This window comes from Rattus norvegicus, chromosome 16, assembly GCF_021556685.1.
Source record: "Rattus norvegicus strain SHRSP/BbbUtx chromosome 16, alternate assembly SHRSP_T2T, whole genome shotgun sequence".
NCBI classification, from domain to species: domain Eukaryota; kingdom Metazoa; phylum Chordata; class Mammalia; order Rodentia; family Muridae; genus Rattus; species Rattus norvegicus.
Window position 1 is genome coordinate 4,224,026 of NC_141549.1, and position 16,024 is coordinate 4,240,049.

The 16,024-nt window shown below is 45.1% G+C and overlaps 1 protein-coding gene across 5 annotated transcripts in view; it reads right to left on the bottom strand.

Annotated features, from left to right (window-relative positions):
• The window catches only part of Cacna2d3 (calcium voltage-gated channel auxiliary subunit alpha2delta 3), an 823,841-nt gene that overhangs the window by 48,619 nt on the left and 759,198 nt on the right, over positions 1–16,024 (bottom strand). For all 5 annotated transcript variants that reach the window (XR_015639382.1, XM_087588099.1, XM_087588098.1 and 2 more), the window contains 2 exon segments: positions 15,711–15,773; positions 12,509–12,579 (listed from right to left, as the gene is read on the bottom strand). Coding sequence is in view for 4 of the 5 variants with exons in the window: in XM_087588099.1 (XP_087444225.1) it covers positions 12,509–12,579; positions 15,711–15,773 (134 nt within the window). In the remaining variant the exon portion in view is untranslated.

Genomic DNA, 16,024 nt, shown 5'->3' on the forward strand with positions numbered 1-16,024 from the left:
GAACAAGGCTGGACTATTATAGGCCTAGAACATGGTGGTGAATTGTAACAGTATCACGTCGCCTCTGTAGGCCCACAAAGGGAGGGACTGAAGATGTCGGGAAGACTGCAGGGAGATACAAAACCATCTAACTTGCTGAATTCTCCATTTTACTTCCAAACAAACATAGTTGGCATGGACCACCATACATCCTAGGCTACTTTGACTGAGTCCCGGACCTTGGATGCATTTGTTCATTAGATGAGACCCAGCAAGAGCCACTTTAGGGTACAAAGCAGCAGAACTGTCTGCCTGTTCCTATGCACTAGGAAACAGACCAGGATTGAATCAAGACCTAATGTGATGGGAAGGGGAAGCCAGGTGGGGAGGGAGGGGTGTTCATTGCCCACAATCCTCCATGTTGCCACTCTAATAGTGAGTACGTCCTTGTTTGAGAACAGCATCATTTATGAAACAAGAATGTGGATATTTCATTGTCATTGCTGATAAAAGTATAGCTCTCAGCCCCAGAACCACTGTATAATTTGTCTGAGGTATTTTAGTTCCCCGTTGACAGTTAAAAAATTAATTAGTAAGGGTGAATGGAGCAAGTGCCTTGCCTTATACTCAGTAGCAGTGGGCAGAGACTTGATCCCTTACCCTCCATTGTCCCACCAAAATTCCTGGCAGTTTAAAAGGAAGCTGATCAAAGTCCAACCTGACATGGAAAGATTTCAAATACCTTAATACATTCATTGCTATTTGTCAGTGTAGAATTTTCCCCCAAAAGAATCCCTTTCTCAAACAGTCCATTGCTTAAAACCGGGTACACGAATTGCTCCGCTTAGAAAGAATACAGTGGTACAGTGCTACCACTCTACGTGGCCAGTCTGGTGCGGTATCTGTCTCTCACCTCCATGACTCCTCCAGCCCCTATGACTGTATATATCACAGAGAAGGAATTTTGTTTTCCAAGGCAAATACATAAATGACTGCCTGCTGACACTCTCACGCAGGTGAGCCCCAAGACATAATGACGTAACTGAGACAACTCACTGGAGACAGTTCAGATCCATGTATGGATGCCAAAATGAAAACTGGCCACCTCTGACCAAATAGCAACAGAGGTCAGCTCCAACCCGTGAGTGGCACAGTAAGGCACTGTGCAGTCCTGGGTGACTCTCTCCATCAAAAATGGTCTCTTATTTGCTCACCTTTTACTTCCTGCAAACAAGTAGTTCTGTTTATGGGAGCAGACACACTACCCTTGGTGAAATCTAGGCCCAGGCCTTCCCCAGCTGGGTAGGGGATGGACAGTTCACTGGGAGGCAGCCATGTTTATTACAGCTGTCCTAGGCACCTTCCAAAGCTGGGGTGAGGGGGTCATGTTCTAATGCCTTCCAACCCTGCATTCTGACTTGAGGACTAAGGTAACACTGCTGTTGGATGCACTCTAGGTGGTTACCATCCATAAGCAATGGATTCTTCAGAGCCTAACAGCCCATTTGCCAAAAACACAAAGCAGGTCTCAGCCAACTAGAACACGTCCAAGTCCACACCCACAGAGATAACAAGTAGCAAGGCCAGAATGAGCTGAGGGCCAGTCTGAATCCACTTCAACTCTGCTCTCTTCTCAGAAGCAGTTTCTGACAGTGTCTCAGAAACACAGAGTCGCACCTATATTAATGCTCGCACACTCACTGGAATATCATAAGAAATGCTACACAGCATAGGTTCTCAGAACCAAAGTCCTGGATCATTTGGAGTCCCCCCACCCCCACCCCAACCCCACTGAGGGGCTACGGGGGAGTCCCCAGCCAGAATGAACCAGCTGGCTTACAAGACCAGCTGCCTAGTGGTAACCATGGTAACTCCCTGACTGACAGATGGCTGGAAGCTCAGGATTCTCCCTGGATCTTTTCCAGAGACCCCAGCTGACAGTGGGGAGGGCAAAATGAATCACCATGGGGAAGCTTCCGAGCCTGGGCACCTGCCTCCCATTGCAAAAGGAGGGGGGAGGGGGGTTTGATACTACTGTCCCCCAAGAGGTCAGAGAATCAGCCGTCTTCGTCTTCTCCACATGCTGGCCAAAAGGAGACTTTGAGAAGATTTCTCTTTTGGAATTGATATTTTTTTTTCTTCACTGTTTTAAATAACTCCACTTTGTGGCTACCTGCATCCTGCTCTGCTGATTATAGTCAAAGAACAAGATAATTGCCTGCTTTCACTCGGCTCTAAAATAAGCCCAAGACCATGCGTAGCCTTGTAGAGCTCAGCTCTGGGAATTCAGCCTCCTGACAGATAACATGCCTTAATTCCCATGACTTCATCTCCAGACCACTTCAACCACGGTTGTCCACAGCCTAAGACCTTGTCATTAGCAACTACCCACTCTTTGAAATTGGGAAGGAGGCAGGCACCCTGTCCCAGGCAGCTGCTCAGCCTGCCTGCACCCTGGGCACGATAATATACTTTTTAATAGTCATTTTAATGTTACTGGTTTTGTTGTTGTTGTTGTTGTTGTTGTTTTGTTTTGTTTTGTTTTGTTTTTCTCCACCAAGAAAAAAATAAAGGTCCCAACCCAGCAATATTTATTTTTGCAAATACTTAGCAGTTTGAATTTTAAAGTGGTAGGCTGAGCTTGTTTAGTGTGCTTAGGAACTGTGGGAAAAACACTTATTAAATATCTACTCTATGCTGCAAGTCCAGGAAAGTTGCCTATAACAATGCCTAATTGTGGTAGTGTCCCCTACCCCTTGCTTAATGATTAGCAACCTTGAACCAGTTTAATATTCATAAATATGGCCATAGAAGAATGACCCGAGAAGCTGATATAAGACCCATCTTGGGTTATAATTAAGCAATTTTTAATCTAAACCCCTAAGAAGCAAAGCGACTGACCTAACGTAGCATCTACAAATGCTTTTCCTGTTGAGCTTGAAATCATACACTGTAGGAGTCGCTCTTGCAAGGAAGGGCATGGAGCGTGAACGTGGGAAATTCCTATAGAAGGGAGGGATGTCTCTCTAACCCCACAATCCATCATCAATCAGGTCATCCCAGTGAAGCGGCTCCTCACAGAACACTGTAATTTCCACAAGGCACACTCATATGGGAGCCAGGAATTTACCTCACCCAGGCCCTGTTGCTCTCATGTCGTCTAACCGAAGATCACTCAGCACAAGCTTTAGTCGAGGAGCACACTCTGCAGGCTGTGTGCTGATGCATTACCCAGGAGGCAGTGCACTGGGTCACAGCAGATTGACTTCACTCTTATTGCTGGAAGTTACTACCTCCCGTTGTCAAGTGCTAATGGCATCCAAAAGACCAAAGCTGTTATTTTCTCTCAGGGATTTTGGCATTCCCCCCAATGTCAGGGGCATACAACTGGTTACTAATACTGCTTACATCAGAGCATCCGGTAGGCAGAGACTACCAGGAGGGGGCGGGGCCAAGATCTATCTTTCTAAGGATGACTTGCTTCCTCCAACCAGTTGTCATTTTCCATAGCCCCATTGCCTCCCAATAGTCTCTTCAGTTATTGGGTCCACCAGTGGATGAAGCCACTGACTGTTCCTTGGGGATTTTTGAGGTGGAGATCAATGGAAGTTGGCCTCATTCTTCAGAAGAACTACAGGGGTAAAGCGAACCCACAACAGGCCCCGTCAGGAGGAGGCAGTGTTAGTCTCCTCCCAGTACCTTGCTACTCTATTGACAAGCAGTACCCAGGTAACCCCCTTGTTTACTTTCCCCAGGTACCATGGAAGAGTGATGCGGCTATCCATCTGAGCAGAAATAGTGTAAGGGAGGCTACTTGATAAATGTTTGATTTCTTAAAGTCAATTTTAGTGAACAAATAAAAACCTGGTCTTTTGAACGTTTGTGGGCCTTATGAATCCTTTTTCTGCCAGCCTGAACTGCAGAAACAGTGGCTGGCACACAGCATTCCCGTAACACCAGACAACCTTGTGTTGAAAAGCCAACAAGAGGAAAGTAGGAAACGAAGCTGGGGTTCTCACAAAGTGGGCTCGCACTGGCTAACACAAGGTCCCCAAGACAATTGAGGACCTTGGAAATCTCCACTTGTTCTTGAGACAAAACATGCATAAAGGTAAAAAAAGAAAAAGAACAGCAACAAAACACTTCTAAAAAAAAATCTCACCCATTCTAATCATGGCAAAAGACCCGAAGAACAGATTCCGAGTTCAAATCCCATGAATCTCACTCCTATGGGCAAACTTAGAAGATGCTAAAATCCTAGGACCTCCATTTTGTTCTTTTGTCAAATGGAAATATAGTTTCTTCCTCTTGAGATTTGAGGGATGGATCAAGGGCAGGCAAGCATGTGATATGCGGCCTACAGTCAGTGTTTGATACGGAGCCAGGCCGCCGAGATGAGGAAGACCAAGGCAGCCATTGCTGTTGTTACAGTAGTATTGATAGGTTTACAGAGTGGTCTGTTGGAATCTTTATGTTTCTGCAATCCAGAAAGTTTGGCCTTGAAACACACTGGTTCAAACCAGTCTGTCTGTTTACTCCCTTCAATGACAAGGCATATTTTTGGGGAAGTGGCGAGGTCAACAGGAAGCCAAGAAGCCATTATGCCCATCACAGGAGCTGCTTTGCTTCAGGCTTCACTGAGGCAGTCCATATGAAAGGAGATCAGTCATCCAAGCAGAACATGTTCCTCCTTTCTCACTCGCTCAACTGAGTTGGGTTTTGTGGGCTAAAATGTAACAGGATCATTGAAGACCGGGGAAGCTCCTAGCTCCCTACTAGCCAGAGGGAAGAAGGGTCTCCATTTTCAAATCTACCTTGATGACTCACTCCTTAAAAATGATTTCAATCACAAAGGATTCTGGGTAAACAAATGTCCAGCTTCTGGAGGGGGTGGAGGAGGATGAAAAGTCTAGGCGCAGAAACAAAGAAAACTACCAGCACCACCCTAACACACACACACACACACACACACACACACACACACACACACACACTGTGCACAATGGCAGAGAAAGGGGAAAGGGAGGCAGGATGAAGAAATAGCTGACAGACAGAGATAGTTTCTATGGACAGTTTGAAAACACTAAAGTTATTTGCCCACAGCCCATGTCCTTCTAAACTATAGGTCAGGTACCTACAGGATATACCTGTAGGTCAGGTACACCCATGTTGTTTCTTTCTGGTTTCAAGTAGAATTAGATGCATAAAGAACAAAGGAAATCCAGCACTGGCCTTCCCAGAAACCAGGAGAATGTTTGATAAGATCGAAATCTGAGGGCAAACCCTCAAGTCCCTGGCACTTGATAAACAACACCACTCTTATATCCTGCAGGGAGGATGGATTCTGTACCTGGATCCTAACTGCTATGGGTTCCTTGAACTCTGCACATTGTCTTAGTTTGATTCATTCTATCGCTGTGAAGAGACAGCATGACCAAGGTAACTCTTATAAAAGAAAGCATTTCATAGTGACTGGCTTATAGTTTCAGAGGCTTAGTCCATCACTGTCATGGCAGGAAGCATGGCAGCACATAGGCCAACATGGTGCTAGAGACATAGTCCAGAGTTTACATCTTGATCCACAGGCAGCAATGAGACTGTGTGTCACCCTGGGTTTAGCTTGAGCATATTTGAGATCTCAAATCCCAACTCTACAGTGACACACTTCCTCCAATAAGGCCACACCCACTAATAGTGCTACTCCCTATGGACCAAGTACTTAAACACATGAGTCTATGGGGGCCATCCCTATTCACATCACCACAAACTTGTCTTAGTGTTCACTTCCATCTCCCTGGTCTAAGTAACTTAACACTTAACACTAACTTAACACTTGTCCCTCTTACAATTGGCACTTCATATCCCAACTCACTGGGACTGGGTGGATCCTTTTCAGTTGGTAAGGGAAAGAGGTGAGATGGCAGACTGGAGACCAGGTTTCTTTGATAATCTGCTAAAAGTTCAGTTGAAGCTTGAGTTTCCTCCCTCCTGTCTATATACCTGGTGTTTTGCTCTAGTTAGCATGGGAGATCCTAGAGCACCAGTTTTCAAACCATGAGTTATGACCCCTTGTGTGCAGATTTGTCAAATGACTCTTTCACAGGGGTCACGTGTCAGATATTTTTGGCTATCTAATATTTACATTATGATTCACAACAGTAGCAAAATTACAATTATGAAGTAGCAACAAAAATAATTTTATGATTGTGGTCACCACAGCATAAAGAACTGTATTAAAGGGTAGCCACATTAGGAAGGTTGAAAACCCCTCTCTTAGAGAGACCCATTAGGATGCCCGGGAGGGGGGGATTGCCATGAAAGATTGATTCCTATCATAACTGCTTTGGTTTGAAAGTGAAATGTCTCCCACGGGCTCATGTGCTTGAATACGTGGTTCACAGCTGATGACACTGTTTGGGAATTCTTGTCTAGCTGGGACATGAGGCCTAGGTTGTGGGGTACAGGGCACCAGCTGTGGGCCTTGCCTCGCTTACTGATCTAGCAAGACATGCACAAGATGTACAAGATGTACTATAAACCACCTTAACTAGACTTGCAGCCAGAATACCTCCCTTGCCATATGAACTGAAGCCACCAGGCAACCTATCTCCTACCCGCTTAAGTTGTGTGTCTCTTAGGTAGTCTACCGTAGTGGGAGGGAAATAACTAATACACCTCACTAAAGGGTAGAGGCTCAGTACTAGAAGACAAGGAGATCCAAGACATTTCTAAGCAGGAAGGAATCAACTTGAAGAGAAGAGAAAGAAAGGGCAATAGAGGCACACACCTTTAATCTCAGCACTTGGGAGGCAGAGGCAGGCAGATCTCTGAGCTCAAGGCCAGCCTGATCTACTGAGAGAGTTCCAAGATAGCCAGGGCTACTCAGAGAATTCCTGCTTTGAAAAACACAACAAAAACAGAAGAAAGGAAGAAGGAAGGAAGGAAAGAAAGAAAGAAAGAAAGAAAGAAAGAAAGAAAGAAGACAAATGGAAGGAATGGAAGGAAGACAAATGGAAGGAAGGAAGGAAGGAAGGAAGGAAGGAAGGAAGGAAGGAAGGAAGGAAGGAAGGAAAAGAGAAGGAATAGAAGACATGGAATATGGCAGTCACTTAAACACTAACCCCATCTTTGCTTGGCTATATCAGCCATCATGTCAGCAGCTGGGGTATACGTGTGTGTGTGTGTGTGTGTGTGTGTGTGTGTGTGTGTGTGTGTATGCATGCATGTGTGCTCTGCAAGGAGCTTGTCCTATACTGACAATCAGAGTATCCCGAACTTGGTAGCACAGGAATCCACCTTCAAATTGGGGGCATAGCTTACATCATCCCATTCAGATCTTGTTTATAGTCATTTGAAGACTTTATTTAGACCATTTTGCTGAAAGAGAAAAAAAAATGAATTCAAGTGAAAGCTACAAAGACTCAGGTAACGCCTATGCAGGAGTCTCGAGATTGATGCCTGAGTGCTTGTTACTTGGTGGTTCAGTGGTTCAGACAATTCCTATGTAGGAGCCTTGAGACTGGTGCCTGGGTGCTTTTTACTCATAGTTCTTGACACTGGCTTTAACCAGTGATGGGCTGCACCTGAGAAGCACACTGAGGCACTTACAATGCATGCATGCTAGGGCTCCTTCTTCACACCTATGCAAGATGAATCTCTTGAGATGAACCTTGAGCATAGCTGTGCATGTTCACATGACTTGCCTCACCCCTGCCAGACACTGAAGTAGAAGAATCCTGACCCCTCAGGAATCTTAGACTTCCTGTTAAGCAACCAACAAGATAGCACTGGTTTGATCCTTTTCTGAAGGGCTGATGTTACCTTGTTAGGCAATAGCTCTTCGATGCATTCAGGTCCCTGGTGAGGAAGTAAGTTAGTCACAGAGAGACTGACAGACCTGTGCATAGCCACATGGTTGCAAATCTATGGCTCAACATGAAGTCTTACTTTAACACTGAGTATCATAGGGGCACCGTCACAAACTTGGAACCTGTTGGGCATGGCACCTTATGACTATACTCCCAGCACTAAGGAAGGGGAAACAACCACAAAACTCCTTCAACCTTTACCTACAGGTGACTATTATTTATTATCCCTGAATATATAATAATTTGCATTAGCTTCCTTGGAAGTAGGACTGGGGGGAGAAGGAGACCTATGAATTCTAGTACAGTTGCAACAGGGACAAGGTCATGGCTAATGGCAGAGATGTCGAGTATCTATTCTGAAAAATGCAAGTGTAAGGCTTTTACTAGACAGGATCTTGAGTGGAAAAGAAAACAGGCAGCACAAGCCACCCCCAGTGAGTCACCAGTCAGGGAGCCCCCACTTATTATCATTGATAAGATCAAAAACGTATTTGAAATTCTCTTTTTGCAGCACACAAAGCAGAGCGGGCACAGAGTGACATGTGAGATAAAGGAAAGTACAGCCTGTGAGCATGGCAGGTCAGAGGGTTTGTCAATCTCAGCTGAGTGATCTCCTCACTCAGCTGGTCTCCCATCCTGCAGATTCTGTTCTTCAGATAAGACGCTGCTGAGCCAACACCTTTCTTCACCTCTACACACTGCTAGATATGCACACAGCACAGCGCTGCTGTAGACACCTGCTGTAGACACCTGCTGTAGACACCTGCTGTAGACACCTGCTGTTGTAGACATGCTGAGGGCAGAGAAGTCTGTGTCCACACTACAGGATGCTGGAGTCTTATTTCCACATAATGGAATTCTGGAATCCAGCTCTGTTACAGACACATGGGCTAAGTTCTTGGTCTTTTCAAGCCTGATCATCTCTGTGTATAGAGTAAAGCTGTGTTCTATTCATCCCTGACTAGGCCTGTAGCCTAAATCAGCCCTTTACTTATTAAGGCTCCGACTTGCTTAAAAGCACTGCTGACAAGTGTCTACAGAGTCTTGAGCAAAGGTCTGACATTTCTAGTTTGCCCTTGGCTACTGGGCCACTGGTCCTGTTTCCTGAAATTGTTGGAAGGTTCTAAGAACAATGATCTATGTGGGACAGAGGGGTGCATACTTATAATCTCAATACTTTGGAGGCTGGCTTCAAGGGCAACATGGGTTACATTGTAAAATGAGGAGGAAGAAGAGAAGGAAAGAATGAGGGAGAGAAAAGGAAAGGAAGGATGAATGGATAATAACATTTATTTTTAGAGCAAAATAACAAGTTATTATTTTATTTTATTATAGAATACTATAATATAATTATGTAATACTTTTCTTATTTTTCTTTCTTTTATCTTCATTTCTTCTTTCTAGCAGAAAAATGAGAGAAAGGAAGAAAGAAAGAAAGAAAGAAAGAAAGAAAGAAAGAAAGAAAGAAAGGAAGGAAGACAGGAAGAAGATGGTGGTCCAACCCAGCTCAGCTGTGGCAGGTGTCTGAAAGAGGAAAAGATGGCTGTTTTCTGTTCTGTTCTTTCTTTATCTCCCACACTGCTGATGCATCTGCTCTTGGCTCCTGGTCTTCAGGTCATAGGGAAGCCTGTGGGACATACTCAGGCTGAAGACTCAACTAAAGTGACCAACAGCAATGAGTTTAGCCCTTAAAGGATTTCACAGGCTGTTGTCTTATGTGCCTTGTAAGCAGTTTAATTATTCACAGAAATCAAAGACCCAAGAAATCAGAGACTCCAAAGTGGATATTATTTCCCTCTGATGGCACTGCTGTATATCATGGCCATTGGGCCACCAGAAAATGTGCAAAACAGAAGAGCAAAGAAAGGCCCATTGCCATTTAGGTAATTACAGTGTCATATATTTGCATTGCTGCAACCAAACACTGAAAAAAGCAAATTCGTGGATGAAGGATTTATTTTAGCTCATGGCTTCAGTAAGTTCAGTCCAGCATGGTGGGAAGGGCATGAAGGAGTGGACCAGTTCACATGACAAAAGCCAGGAAACACAGTAAAGTGATACAGGAAGGAGCCAGGGCAATCTATGACTCCAAGTGACATACTTCCAATGGCCTCCAATAGCCTGCTTGCTCCCATCCCCCGCCTTGTTAGCAGCCAATAATAATTGTATCTGTTAGGAATCCATCAAAGGATGACTCCTCTGGCTAGGTCAGAGCCCCTGTAATATCTCTGGAAAAACACACCGAGACACTTAGGGAAGCCTTCAGCAATTTCCTAGGTGATACTTAATGTCTTAAAGTTGAACCTAAACAATTAAAGAAACCATTGTTCCCCAGAGGTGGGGAGCTACAAGATCCAACCTGGAAAATAGCCCAAGGTAAAGCTGATAGATGACCATGTCTCTGGTGAATGACCTTCATTAAAAGATAGAGGTTGATCAAAAGGAGAATCCTTGTGCGGACAGCAGCATCCAAGGTACCCAAGAGAGGGGCAAGCTAGACGTGATGCCCTTTGTCTTGCCAAAGCAGGCCATGCCTCCAAGGTGAGCATGCCTCTCTGTAGGTGTGATTGAGCTTGCATGGGGGCAGAAGGGAGGGAAGTCTGGCCCAGAGGCCCAGAAGTTTCCTCTACCTACCTCCTTTCACTATTTTTGAGATGTGCATAGTTCCTGGATTTCCATCCTAAAAGCTATCAGTTTTATTTTTCCAGAAAATAAGGAATGGGGGAAGGGCATGGGCACCAGTCTCTAATTTCAAGTGCCGAGAGCCATCAGCAGGTATCAGAAAGGCTATATTAACTGGTACCACACACAAAGCCATGGCTGAGCCAAAGTCAACAACCATCACAACAGTGGCTAGCAATTCCTGAGCCTTTAGTAGACAGTAGGCATGGGTTGAGAATGTCACACTCACTTTTATCTCACCACCGCTGCCAGCCACCCTTGGGCATGACTCCTAATCTCATCTTCCACACAAGAACAGGCTTGACAAAGGAAGTTGACACATTCTAAGTTATGTAGCTAGTCAATGTTAGAGTCTAGCTTTGACCTTAGTGTGTGTGACTCCAAAATCTATCTTTTCATTGCTCCCCTAGCCCCAGGGAGGGGGCCCTCTGCTGAAGCACATGGAGCCTGCTATATAGTTTCTATGAGGGCATCAGTTGCTATCCTAACCCATTCAGGCCTGTAGCCCTTCCTTTTTCTCAAAGAGGTTGGCTAGAGTGACGATAAAAGCAAGTTCTAGACTCATACCAACCATACTTATCCCACATCAAGGAGAAGACCAAACCCTTAAAATTCCAGTATAAGTTTTCTCTTTCTCCCACCCATTTAAAACAAACATCTAAGAAAAAGGGGGGGGGAGTTGTTAAAGAAGTTGAAAAATATACTTTTAAATGAGAAACATATGCATGATTATCTTTCGTTTTGTGTCTCCTGCCCCTCTGAGTTGAGAAACAAGTTGACAGTGCCCGAATGTACACAAAGATAGAGAAGTAGAGAGAAACAGCTGTGTTCTGACGGATGACCATCCAGGAGCTCTTTTGGGAAGCTTGCAGAAAGTCACAGAAGATTGTGGAACAGCTCAAAGTCAGGCATTGGGGAGAAAGAACTCTGTCAAGCTAGACAGTCTAAGAGTCACTGAGCTGGAATTAGGCAGGGGTATGTCTCTGCTCATCAAACTTCCAGTTAAGGGAGTGTTAGAGATGGCAGAAATGCTGGCCTCTGGCTACCTTTAAAGCATTTCTTCCCTGCACTGGCACAAATAAACGATGGAGGTTCAAATACTGGCTCATCCTTTTGTAATTCCCCACGCTTAGCGCAGTGCTCAGTTTAGCTGGTTGACTGGCTTCAAACTCTGATTCCTCACCACTCAGCCACAGGAAAGGTCATGAAGTAGACAAGCACGGAGGTGCCATGGATCTCACAGGAGAGCTGCAGTGCCACCCCTGCACCTCCTGCCATTATATACTTAAGAGCCTCAAAAGCTTCCAAGGAAGCTCTACTTCAAAGGCCCCTATTATTTCTGGGAGGCCAAGAACAGGAGCAACTCCTAGAAGGTGTCCTGAAACTTATCCCAGGCCTTCTTCGTGGGCCTTGGTGCTCCCTAAAGCATGGTTGGTATAGCCTTGAAGAACATGGGGCCAAGGAGAAGCTGTCCTACCTAACCTCTGCCCAGCATGACAGCCTGTTACCTATGACATTCGGCCACATCCATGTTTATACCAGGAGACTTCAATGGTGCGGCCGGCAGAAGGCTGAGGAAGCTTCTCTTCATTTTAAAACATTGTATCAGTAAGTATCAAAATACCACCTTCCATTCCTGAGCCCCCAACTGTCAAGAAGTGCCCCCTGCCTTGTGGGACAAATCCATCCCTAATTTCTGCTCAGACAGGAACTTTTCTCCTCTTCCTTGGTGACAGAATCAGCTGACTCTGCTGACTCTTGTTTCAGTACTGCCCTCTGATCCACCCAATGATAAACAGACAGAAAATTCATGATGGGCTCAATCTGTAAGACCAGCACCCATGCAAGGTGTGGAATTTTAGCTCAGAGTTCCAAAGTGTGCAAACAAGTGGGATTGGCACCAGGGTCAGTCCAGGGTTGTTTTATTTCACCTTGGTCTATTTTACTCAGATAAACTGAGAGCACCATCCAATCCTTACCTTTTAAAGGAGCCCATTGTTAACAACTTGTTCATGACAGCTCCTTCGACCTCACCAAAAAAATCTCCAGTCTGTAAGAAAGACAAGAAAGCACATGAGGCAGAGAAGAAAGGCAGGCAGGTGTGTGTGTGTGTGTGTGTGTGTGTGTGTGTGTGTGTGTGTGTGTGTGTGCGTCTGTGTCTGTGTCTGTGTCTGTGTCTGTGTCTGTGTCTGTGTCTGTGGTGTATGTGTGTCTTTGTCTGTGGGTGTGGGTGTGTGGGTGTGAATGTGTGTGTCTGAGAGTCTGTGTATCTGGGAGCTGAAAGAAAGCAGAGGCAGGCTTTCAAGACTCCTGTTACAAGAAACTGGGAATGGCTGAAACAGTCATAGCAGCTGTGGGCTTATAAACCAGTGAGCAGATGGGGATGTCTCCACAACGCATGAGGGATGTTATGTAACATGTGCTCGACGCAGAAATTAAAACACGTATGTGTACAAAAGAGCATGTGTGCATGCTTGCGTGCATACATGCATGTGCATGCGTGCGCACACATACATACTTGGACAGGCTAGGCATTAATCTGTACATAATCCCTTCTGATTAAAATGCTACTTCATACAGACAAAAAGCACCCTGGAAGTGCTTTCTAAGCTGTGATAAAAATAACGGCTTACAATGCCTTGATTATCCACTCAGGGAACTAGAAGAGTCCATCTGCTCAGCCTTATAAAGTTCTTAAAATCGAGAATCCATCCTTTCTCAAAACCACCTTTCGAAGAATGATCTCATTTTGTCTATGGGTGGTTAATATAGTTACCAAGAATAAGACTGCCCAGGTCCTTGGGGAGACAGCATAGCTAACATCTCTCTAATGTCCTCTCCCTGTACTTGGGATCATCTTCAGGAATTGCCACACTAAGGCTTTGGCATGCCTAATTCTCGCTGTGATGAAATTTACAAACTTTGCATGGTGGGATGGAGGATTAACCTCCTCCCGAATGATGTTCCTCCCAAATCTTTGGAGTCACTGAGCTAGAAGGGTCCCTAGGGTGAGGGCACAAGCATTGCATAGGAGCCAAGCTTGCAGTAACAGCCTTCCTCTGCCAGCATCCCAGAGTGAGCCAGTGCAGAGCTGTTGAGAACCCCCATCTCTATTCTGGATATGTAGCTTGTGCGGGAGGAAGGTGATGTTACAATAAGAGAAGAAACACACTTATTTCTTAGGCAATGCGGTGTTGACTAAACCCCACTTCCATCGAGTTTAGCTTAGTGACCTTGATCATACCTTCCAGGGTTTATAGACAGTGAGGGAGAAGGGTAGAGGGAGAGAGAGAGAGGAGTGTAGGGAGAGGGAGGGGGGAAGGGAGAGAGGGAGGGAGAGGGGGAGGGAGAGGGGGGAGGGGGAGAGGGAGAGAATGTTTCTGCACTTCAGCCAAAAAAAAAAAAAATCAGGACAGAGACTAGAAGGAAGTAAATATTTCTCTCGTTGAACATCAAGCACTTCCTTTCGACTCCAGGGGAATTTGGAAGTGCTCACATATTCTTCAGGCATTCTGTAGACACGTGTAGGTGCTATGAGCAAGGACACTTGTATTTCATGTGCGTAAATACGCCAGCGTCAATGGAACTAGTTGTTAGATAGAGAAGAATTATTCTAATTGGGGTGCAGGAAGCCAGACAACATCAAACAAGCCTGAGCCAAGCAGGCTGGCAGGATCCCTAGTTCACAGAGGAGAAAGGGTTCCTGTGGAAGCCATGGGTTTCTGAGTAGTCCCTGACTGGGCCAGGGTTTACCATGGGAAAACAGGCACTCCATATTTCCTGAGCCCAGAACCAAGTCTCATCTCAGCCCTGTGTGTCTAGGGTAGAATTACAGAAACTCCTCCTGAGTAAGGACTTTGGGTTCTGGCCCCATAGGTTCTTCAGTCTCTCAGTGTTCCTCTGGGTCAGATGAGCAATGTCCCCTTTGGCTAATGGCTTTTTCAGCTGTCTCAGAGACTGGCCTTCTTTTATGGGCTCATTTATCTTACCTAATGCCACCAGGAGCCCAATGCCCGGTGATACTCGCCACTGACACTGTGTGTGGGCATCGGGAGTCTAGATCACATTTAAACACTCTGGAGAAGAGCAGAAACAGAATTGAATTCTCCATTTTCTGAAGTCACTATTTCTAAATCTCTACTCTTGGATCTCACAGAGCCATAAAGAAAATCATTGAACTATTTTATTGAGATGAATGGACCTATCAAACCATTGATTCCTGAAGTTCAGATGAGTTTTAAAGAGAATTTGTATGTGTATGGGAATATTAAATATTAGGAGAAAACTCTCTTTAAAGTTGCCCAAACTCTTTAAAGCACCAACACCCTTCAGGCAAAAATTTTTTTAAAAAAATCTGTATTTTTTTTGTGTGTGTAAATGTGCATGTGTGTGTGTGTCTGTGTATGTGTGTGCACATATGTATGTGCATGCACATATGTGTGTCTGTGTGCGTATGTCTGTATATATGTGTGCACATGTGAGGTTTGTATGTGCATACACATATGTGTGTTTGTGTGTGTGTGCATGTGTGTGTGAGTATGTGTGTGTGTGAATGTCTGTATATGTTTTATATGTGTATGCACATGTGAGGGTTTGGATGTGTATGCACATGTGTGTATGTGTGCGTGCACGCCTGTGTTTGCCACAGCATCAGTGTTGAACAGAGGTCAACCTTAGGTGTTGATGGATGCCTTTTACCTTGCAGAGACCGCCATTCTTTGTTGGTCACATGTGTAAACTTCTAGGACTCGCCTGTCTCTGCCTCTCATCTCACTAAGGAATATTGGGACTTCAGATGCGCACTGTGGCACCCAGCTTTCCATGGGTTCTTGTGATATGAACTCAAGCAAGCCCTTTACCCAGTAAACCGTTACCCCGGCCTCATACAAAAGTTGTAGCCCAGACAGCTCTAAGGTAAAGAATTCCATAAGTTTCACATTTGTGCGTACAGGAACAGAAGCCGGACTCGGTGTCTCTGGCAGCTCTGCACCAGGAAGTAAAAATGTTTCGAGGCGAGACATAAGGTTGTGATATTTGGAGAGAAATGAGGTTTATAACATGCCTTTGCCTCTTATATATGGGTCATCATCTTCAAGTCTTAACTCCACAGTTTGTCTCTTCCTGGGGCCCACATGCCATCTGTTTATCCCTTTACATGGCATTGGGCATCTCCTCACTCACCTGTGTGTAGTCTTCAGACACCAGAATGAACCCGTTATTGTCTATGAGGTAACAGTTCACAGTCTGTAGGAAATCAGAACGCACACTTTAGTTTTAGGCCTCAGACTGCCTTTACACGGAATGATGTATTTGCAGTCCCGGAAATGCTCCCAACCCTTTGTTTGGGGAGGGGAGTCACATCCCAGGAATTGAAAAAACTTGTTGGCTCTGTGAGTTAAGGTCATGGTTACACTAACCCCAGGGTTGACGCTGCAAAACTTAGGACACTGAAGGAAGGAAACAAACGCGAACTGACCTTGAAAGACTAGGATGGG